This window comes from Lampris incognitus, chromosome 2 (assembly GCF_029633865.1).
Source record: "Lampris incognitus isolate fLamInc1 chromosome 2, fLamInc1.hap2, whole genome shotgun sequence".
NCBI lineage: Eukaryota > Metazoa > Chordata > Actinopteri > Lampriformes > Lampridae > Lampris > Lampris incognitus.
In genome coordinates, this window is record NC_079212.1 from 42,816,787 (window position 1) to 42,826,770 (window position 9,984).

Below are 9,984 nucleotides of genomic sequence, written 5' to 3' on the forward strand. Positions count from 1 at the left end.
TGGTACTAAGGGGCCCAAAGTGTGCCAAGAAAATACCCCCCACACCATTACACCACCAGCCTGAACCGTTGATACAAGGCAGGATGGATCCATGCTTTCATGTTGTTGACGCCAAATTCTGACCCTACCATCCGAATGTCGCAGCAGAAATCAAGACTCATCAGACCAGGCAACGTTTTTCCAATCTTCTATTGTCCAATTTTGGTGAGCCTGTGCGAATTGTAGCCTCAGTTTCCTGTTCTTAGCTGACAGGAGTGGCACCCGGTGTGGTCTTCTGCTGCTGTAGCCCATCTGCCTCAAGGTTCGACGTGTTGTGCGTTCAGAGATGCTCTTCTGCATACCTCGGTTGTAATGAGTGGTTATTTAAGTTACTGTTGCCTTTCTGTCAGCTCGAACCAGTCTGGCCATTCTCCTCTGACCTCTGGCATCAACAAGGCATTTTCGCCCACAGAACTGCCGCTCGCTGGATATTTTCTCTTTTTCGGGCCATTCTCTGTAAACCCTAGAGATGGTTGTGCGTGAAAATCCCAGTAGATCAGCAGTTTCTGAAATACTCAGACCAGCCCATCTGGCACCAACAACCATGCCACATTCAAAGTCACTTAAATCACCTTTCTTCACCATTCTGATGCTCGGTTTGAACTGCAGCAGATCGTCTTGACCATGTCTACATGCCTAAATGCATTGAGTTGCTGCCATGTGATTGGCTGATTAGAAATTTGCGTTAATGAGCAGTTGGACAGGTGTGCCTAATAAAGTGGCCGGTGAGTGTATGTATATATATATATATATTTCTATCCATTACCTTTGTTACAGATACCTAATGTACAGTAAAAAATTTAATTTTTCCAAAAGTGCCAGATTACATAACCTTGCCAACTCATAAGGGAGACGGGAGTCTATAAATTGTGGAATGTCAACATTTATTGTGTTTTGACATGTGCATCTTTTGTTGCAAACGTGGTGATGTCCCATCAGGAAACAACACCAGTCAGAATACTCAGTGCAAGTTAACACGTTTGTATTTCTTGACCCTCAACACAACAAACAGGGTGGATCTGAGACGTTCCTAGACACGTGCTCTGCTTGACAGATGAGGCAAAAGTAAAGGAACGCAAATTCTGTCTAAATTCACAATATGTGCAGGCCTTGGGTTTTTTTTTCCCCCATTCACATCAACTGCATTTCTTTATAATGTAGTAAAAAACAACTCCATGGTGACAACCCCTTTTGACTTTCAAAACTCCTGTAAGTCTTGAAGTTCAACCCCCCCCCAAAAAAACCCAAATAGAAGCAATAATCTCAAATAGGTGCAGTCCGAGTCCGCCAGAATATTGAAGCTGAAGTGACCCTTAATCCCAAATCTTGACCCCCCCCCCCCCCAAAAGGCCAATTTTGCCTTTCGCACCCCTGGTCCACTGATTTAGTCTGACTTCTCCTTTTCTTTCATGTGTAGGAATACTATGCTGAAGATGAATAGTCCTGCCATCATAGAGAATACACTTGCATAGTAGGGGTAGGCTGATGGGATGAAACGCTCGTACTGCGTGTGCTGCAGTGGACGTACCGACACCTATGGCAAAGAAAACAAAATTGAAGAAGTCAACTCTTTATGCGTGAGAACAAATGCACAATAAAGTTTTTTTTTTCTTTTTTTCCAGTGAGGGGAGCACACAGACCTTTTACTGACAATCCACTAGCCAAATTTAAAACAGACAGAAAACCCACTCCATTAGGAAAGGACATGTAATTATCAAAAACTCTTCATCAAGGGACACTCAACATGTATAATCTCAGGTGAGCTTTCCATATATTTGGAGGCAATATATCATTTGATAACTTTTGAAATGTTCATTAATACAAGAGTAAAACAAAAGTTATATTGGGTCTACACAGTTGCAAAAAATGTTTGTTTTTTCATTGACAAAACTGATGTAATGGTCACTGTTTCTTGGACAATGACTCCTTACCAAAGTTCCACTAAGCACAGTCTGATCTGGTATGCCTTTAAGACCAATCACATGACACCCATTATCCTAATAAACTCCACATGACCAAATTAATTTACTAATCTAATCAACTCACTTGGGTAGAAGAGTACAGATGTGTGTATCCTAGTCTGTTGTAGTCCACCTTGAACTGGAACACTCCATATACATCGGGCAGCTTGAACTGGACGCTATATTTACCTCCTTGTAGAAATACACCAGTACATTTTGTGTTAATGAGCAGTATATAAAGCCAAAGGACCATACAATATAAATCCCTACAATCATCAAATTTGACATTTTTCTGACATTAAAGTAGTCCTGTGCTCAAGGCAAAGTAATTAGTATGAATAATTCCATACCATTTTTCTTGAGGTATGTCCTGACAAAGGGATCAATCCTCACAAACTCAAGCTGAATGTCATCTCCATCGAATGGAACCCAGTGGCCCTCTGAAAGCATCTCAATTACAACGCTGTACTCCTGTGTGAGAGGATTTGAGATTTGTTGAATACCAGGCAATACTACACATCTCTTCATATGGAAATGAAAACAGCTCTCTTCTATGCAGTGGTTGGTTGAAGTGGCCAAATTTAACCTACAGTATGTCACTGATATTTTGTGCTCACCACAAGGTCAGTAACGGTGTATGCTGCGGGTGGAGTGATCTCTCCCACGGGATGGTGGGTAACTGCTCCCACTCTAAGAACTCCAGCCTCCTTGAACACCCAGCGAGAAAGAGCCTCTGCCAGCTCCAGGTTCCCTGTCTGATCATGCCTATACAAAATCACATATGGATTATTTCAGCTGTGAGAACACATGGAAATCCAAAGCAGTTCTCACTCTCATTCAATTAAATGCTGTAAGATGAGATAGATAAGGAATTAATATTGATGAACATTAATGGTGATAAGTCAGTGGTTATTGGGAGAAAGGAAGACTACCTCTGGGAACCAGGAGTGGCCTTCTGCACAGGAGAGTTGAAAAAGGCATCACTGAAGAACTGCAGCGAGCCACTGAAGACCACTCTGGCGTTGTTTCTGGCCTGGAGGCCAGCAATCAGCAGGGTGTTCTTGCCAACAGCGTGAGGATACTGTAGTGAGCACACACACAAGAGTTTACTTTGTGCTTAATAGGGAAACACAAATTCATTCTAGAATATGTATGCTAGTCCAGTGGCCAAGGACAGTCAAACCAATTTGCATAAATGTGTAACCCTCAAAGAAAACATCTAAGTATAAAGACCCAAACCTGTGATATTATTAAGATGTCAATTCTGAAGTTGGAAAAACTTTGTGGACCCATAGAATGTGCAGAACAATTATCTTTGCCAGGGCAGTATAGTCTGGAGGGAATCTTACGTTGGTCGCACTCGTGTGTGTGTCATGTCTGTCTGTGGCTAATCTCGCAAACTACTGGACCTATCAGCCTAAATTTTTTTTATGCAGTTATGACTGTATGACCAAGAACCTCTTGTGGTTGCGCTGATTCAAAACCTTCCAAAAATATTCTATCGCCACTCCCTCTCCTCATTCACTCTCTAGCTTGCTCGACCAACGCTGCTTTCGGTCACTGCCCGCTATGAGTCAACCGTACGCATGCGCGACTCACATCTACGGTTGAGTCAGATCGGACTGTGATAGTGTCAAAACCAAAACATTATGTATTTGGTATGAGTCTTGAAAGTAAATGAGAGGTTGATTGTATTTTGCAAGCCAGCAAATCATTCACTGTTGATCTCATCGCAGGAAAACTGGAAGAACACTGGATGAAGCAAAATAATTCTCCTTATTCACCTCGCTGCCATGTGAAGTGCCATAGACTCCAATGTTAAAACTCAGTTACGAAAATACAATTTCAAGAGTAGGATTAATCAGACACACTGGAAATCATCTCAGTAGCTATAATAGAACATTTCTCATGGCTGAGCCATTTTCTTACCATTGTTTTATTGCTTTAGAATGAATGATAATCAATCAGCTGAGCAGCCATTTGACTTCATTCATGTTATCTCATGAACACTGCGACAGTTAAACACATCTGAATTCTTTTCTTAGGGCTGTTTTATTGCTTTAGAATTAATGAGTCAATCAGCAGAGCAAACATTCACCTTCTCCCCCCCTTTCTTTTTTCCTCCCCAACAGAGCAGCAGTTCACCTTCATTAATTTTAGATCATGAAAACTACAACATTTGACATCTTTTATTAAGGGCTTTGAAATTGTGATAGCCTTGATCACTGTCATTTCATGTCGGAGTTGGTCCCTTTTGGGCGAGGGTCCGCCAAAGAGGATGCCCATCTACAGACTGTCAGACAAAAAGTTTTTATCAAGTAGACTTTTTTTTTTTGAGCACTGCAGATTAAAAAACTTTTTTTCCCCCTTGATGCATGTGCAATAATCCAGGCAAGGAAATCCCATTAGAGTTACAATGGCCATGTGTACTATTCACAGAGGATTGGAGAATAGTTGCATTCAATGCACTGTAAAATGAAGACAGATGTACTCTTAGACAACCCTGCCCCCCTGTTCAGGGATGGTTGTTCCCTCTTAACATAGATGGCCTCTTTGACTCCCTGTTCAAACCAGCGTTCCTCCCTATCAAAGAGGTGCACATCCTCATCCTTGAAAGAGTGGCCGGTGGCCTGTAGATGTAGACTGTGGAGTCCTGGCCTGACGAGGTAGCTCTTCTGTGTTGTGCCATCCTCTTCGCCAGAGTCTGTTTGGTTTCCCGGATGTACAATCTTACAATGCTGTGATTGCAACTATTCCTCAATCCTCCGTGAATAGTACACATGGCCATTTTAACTGAGTGGTAAAAACCCCTTGGTGCTCCCAACTTTTACCCTACTTGATTCAGTCTTTATTAAACAGAATTATCAGACACTTTTACCTCAATGACTGACTAGAGAATAAAAACACTATATGAGATGTTACAAATACTTAAATTTTGTGGAAATCTGACAGGAATTGAGCTTATAAAAATCCGCTATTTAAGTTCTAAGACACATGACCATTACTATTTGTGTAGGGCTGTCAATGAATATTCCAAATTCACATATACAACAAAATTGTAAAAACAGAAAAGACATTCGAGTGTGAAAATATTAGTTTGTGGGAAGAAAAAAAAAAGCAGCACTACCACGGTTGTCTGCCTCACGAGGGCCTTGCCCGCTGCACTGAATACACTGCATGACAGACAGAAGTTACACATCGTCACCTCCACTGGTTGAAAATGAAATTCAGGTCAAGCTGAAACGAGCGAATAATTCAACAACAACCATGCGGTAAAGATGGCAGAGAGTTCACAACCCAGCTTGGCCGCAGAGAGAGTGATTTTCACTCTGAACAATCTAAAAAGCCTCGCTTGGAAATACTTCAGATTTTGGTCCGAAAACAGAAAAATTTTAGAACCTCGAGATAAAGTTGTGTGCAATCTATGTAAGCTACAGTTAGCTTACCGTTCCACCACTAGTAACCTGAGGGCACATCTTGAAAATATGCACTCAAATGAGCATGGCCTGATGTCCGGAACTCCACCCAAACAGCCACGTCTCGACTCATACTTTACACCAACCGCCACAAGCTCGCTATCTGCAGCACGACAAGAGGCTTGCATGAAGAAACTTACTTCGTTCATATGCAAGGACATGAGGCTGATCAGTATAATTGAAGGGCTGGGCTTTAGAGAGTTCTGTCAGGAATTGGAACCTATCCCTAGCCGTGGAACAATCACCAATAGAATCGTAGAAATCTACAACAGCAACTCAGACAAAATAAAGGAATTACTCAAAGACAAAGATGTGGCTCTTACCACGGATAGGTGGACTTCCTTAGCAACAGCATCCTATGTCACAGCAATGGCCCACCGGATTTCAGACAACTGGGAAATGCAAAACTACGTCCTCAAAACAAAAGAGCTTAGGGAAAGCCACACTGCAGAGAATGTAGGTGAATACATTCAAGACATCTTGAACATCTATTGCATAAAAAGGGAATCTGTGACTGCCATTACAATAGACAACACTAGAAATGACATCACTGCAGTAGAGAGACATCTTGAAACAATGACTATACCATGTGTGGCAAACACAATCCACTTGGCTGTGTGTAAAGGGCTTGGGGTCAGAGCCACTGAAACCCGTGAGCAGGCTGAAAGAGGCAGCATCCCATTTCAACAAATCTACCACCGACAGCTACCTCCTCCTGGAGAAACAACTTTTGGGACTGAAAACTGAGAAAATGATTAACGACTCTCCAACGCGACTGAACAGTATATATGATATGATCTGCTGGGAACTGGAGCAGCAAGCAGCTGTCTGCTGTCATCTTTGAGAAAAAACTGTCTAGAATGGCGCTGACCATAAGCAAATGGTCCCTCATGGAAGAGGTGAGCACAGTGTATGAAATGCCTTGCCCTATGGGTACTTAGTGCTGATCCAGAATGAGTCTTTAAAAATAGGTGGTGGCCCTAATTTTAAGCTAAGGTAATATTGTTAACTTACTTTTGTGAATGTTAATAGGCTGGACAAATGCAAACCTTTCCTAATATTAACACATTTATTTACTACAGGTACAAGAGGTTCTTACACCTTTCAAAGTGGCAACAGAAGCATTGTCAACTGACAAATATCCAACTGCGTCAGTTGTATTGTCTTTAAAACACATCTGGCTCTCTCAACTGAGCAAGCAAACGCCGGATGAACCAGAATCAGCTGCCTTGACAGAAATGAAGGCAAAGATAATCACCGACCTAGAGAAGTGGTATAGTGAGGAAAAGGGCGCATTTATGCTACTGAACAAAGGTAGTTACCTGGATCCACACTTCAATCACCTCATTTATTTAAAAGAGGAACAAAAACAGGAGGTGCAGGTGGCTATACTGGAGGAGATGAAACAAGTGAATGTGGCAGGAGGCACATGCAGTGAGACCAACCCCAGTGCTGGACAGCCCTGTGATCAGCAAACTGCTGGGCAAACCGCTCTAACAGCTATGGGGGATCTCTTCGGAGACCCGAGTTGCACTGACAGGCCAGACCAGAACAACATTATGCTGCTTGAAAAAGAGTTGTCGATACAAACAAGGGTCTCCAATATCTGCTCAACAAAATCCTCTCATGTGGTGGAAAATCTCGGGCTGTTGGAGATACCCTCACGTCGCCCAGACAGCAAAGAAATATCTTTCCATCCCTGGATCCTCAGTGCATTCTGAATGTGTTTTTTTCCTCCGCTGGGAATATAGTGAATAAAGAGATCGGCACTGGCCTCTTTTGTGTGCCTTTATTTTATTTAGAATAAACATTATAAAAGTGTAGGCTACTGTACAGACTGAATAGATATTGAATAATGAATACAGAAGCTTCATGCACTGTAGGTGCCCTATGGTTTATCATTTCTAGTTTCATGTAAAGGAAAAGATAACTGTTGTTCCATTTTTAATCACAGTACAGCTCGCTCAGAGTGTTGAACGTCCATTCTATATACCATAAAACTTCAACTAATAGCCAGTACTTTTATTTACTTTGATCATTAAATACAACCGGTCTATATTTGGGACAGGAGTCAGGATCTTTAATTCCTTTTGCACAAAACTCTTGCTCAGCAAAGATGGAAAATACTATCAAATTGTTTATTTAAACCAGTATGAATACTACTTAATCTGTACAAAAATTGGGCTATCAAATAACGCATCAATTATGAATCATTCATCCCGCTCTGAGAGATGGTGCATTCTCATTTCTCCCTCTTGCACCAACCGCAATGAAGAGAGAGAGAGAGAAGAGGTCTATGGTCTTAAAGTCCTACAGTATAGGACATTATTTTTTGTTTATTTTGTAATGTGAAGGTATGTAGATATTTTAAAAGATGTTTACGTTGAAAGAAATATAGTTATGTCTCTTGTATTGGTTTGCCCTATTATGGACATAATGAGCAAAAATATATTCAAATGGGTTTGAATCTATGTGGGGGGGGGGGTTTTAAAAGGAATAATCAAACACCATTTTTGGCCAATTTTGACAGCCCTACTATACTGTGCAAAACTATTATTTCTACACAAAATGTTTGTAGCTGTAATGTGTATTGATGTTACCTGAGTAATGGCTTTGTCAGGGAAAAAAGAGTAGGAGGTGGAGGAGCCAGTGAGGATGTCCAGAACAAGGGGGTTTTCTGGGTCTGCCACCATGCTGGAAATAAGAGCAGCATACCGGTGAAATTCCTCATGGTTTAATGAGGGACACCATGTGAGTAAGGCTGTAATACCACTGGCAGATTTCAATCATTCATAGCAGTGAAGTTATTCTTACCCAACACCCTTGAACAGAATGGGTTTGTTGGTGGGTTTTCCAACAATGGTGGGGGCTTTTAGAAGGTTCTCGGGATCAGCAACAATGAGGGTGTGCTAAGGACAAGAAAGTTCTGTCAAAATCTATTTGGTACAATGAGAACGCTTGAGTTGTAAAGCATCAAATGACATTTTATATGATGGTTTTTTTCAGGGTTCTAAGAAAGCAAACCTGTGACACCTAAACTGGAATTGCACTTACCTCACCAGGATCAGACACATCATAGTTGTGATGGTCAATAACAGCAGTCTTTTCCTCATCAAATTCGATGCCACACTCACTGCCCAGTTCCCTCAGAGGGTCACCTGTAATTCACAAAGCAAGTAAAGAGTATCACTATGGGTCCAAATTATGAAATGTAAAAGTTAAATGACAGCTCAAATGGTTGTACTGTAATGTGGGATAAATAACAAGTCTTTAAAAAGGCTCTTCACCTATTTATAGTATGCTGTACCACTTTAAGTAAAACTAAATACATTTGCACATCTAACATTTAGTAAACATTTGTCCGACAATCACGCAGCTCTTTGAATCTAGTCTCTAAGTAGCTGCAACTGTGAGATGTATCTTTGAAAGGTGTGAACACACCAATTTCAGAACTGGCAGCAACCAAAACATTCCCTCCCCCATCGATGAAGGATGTGATGGTCTCCACGTTGATATTGCCCCCGAAGTCTGAAAGGCAAGAGGATAGTCTTAAGAGATGCGTCACCATTTTTGCACTGGAAATTATTTTGAGATCAAAGTATTACATTTACCTTCAACTGATGGTGAGAATAGGATTAAATGGTCATACAAAAACTGGCCGTATTTAATCAAAGACAGGGAGGGATCGTCTGCTGTCTTGAATGTCAGATCAAACCCACGGTCTGAAAGGAAAAGAAACATCACCTTTACGGAAAGCTTACTTAAGTGAGCATACACCATTGCGTTAGTGTTGAGACTTTCATCCTACCACGTCAAAAGCTGCAGCACAGCGCCCTAAAACGAATGACTTATTCTTTATTTGTCAAAATCTGCTCTACATGCAGGATATACTGTAAATCCAGGTGCTCCCAAGGCGCGACACCATAGACTTAACAGAGCATGTCTGACCATAAACCTAGGGCTCGACTGAAGCAGTTGTGAAACTCTAAAATTAGTCACCAAGCCATTTGTTAGCAGGCTGCCTTCGATGCATGAATCCAGGCCTACCTCTACGGAGCTATATGCAAATCAAGAGATTACTGCTCGAAATACCAAGAACGTACAAAACGGTGGATGCATGGAAAATACTGTACGACCATTTCCACCGGAAAGAGGAGACCTCTCACGCTTACCTGCCAGACTGCGGAAGAAGATTGAATGGGTGTCTCGGATGTTCAAGTTGTCCAGCAAGACCAGTGTTTTGCCGCCGGCCAGTGTTGAATGTATCATACAAGCTAGCGTCAGAAATAAAAGGGCATTATCACCAACCAGTCTGGGTTTCCTCTGGGTCGTGATTTCTGGCCGTTTTCTGGACAACAGCGTAAGACTGCGCTGACTCGATAGCACATTCGATGTCAACGCCGCCATTTTGTTGCCGAAGTGGACGTCAGCGTTAGCGGCGGGTTAACCTCTGAACCCGCCTTTGGCCCAATCACGTTCAAGAACGCGTCGCTATGACGGCTAATCGT

The 9,984-nt window shown here is 41.8% G+C and overlaps 1 protein-coding gene across 1 annotated transcript; it reads right to left on the reverse strand.

Moving 5' to 3' along the window:
* Positions 1-906: 906 nt before the first annotated feature.
* Positions 907-9,911, reverse strand: ddost (dolichyl-diphosphooligosaccharide--protein glycosyltransferase subunit (non-catalytic)). Its single transcript, XM_056274264.1, has 11 exons — positions 9,649-9,911; positions 9,088-9,198; positions 8,918-9,004; positions 8,531-8,634; positions 8,291-8,385; positions 8,077-8,170; positions 2,933-3,081; positions 2,618-2,765; positions 2,351-2,471; positions 2,086-2,192; positions 907-1,573 (listed from the first exon to the last, which is right to left on the reverse strand). Exons 1-11 carry the CDS (start codon positions 9,881-9,883, stop codon positions 1,424-1,426), a joined length of 1,401 nt encoding a protein of 466 aa, XP_056130239.1. The 5' UTR covers positions 9,884-9,911; the 3' UTR covers positions 907-1,423.
* Between the last annotated feature and the right edge of the window lie 73 nt (positions 9,912-9,984).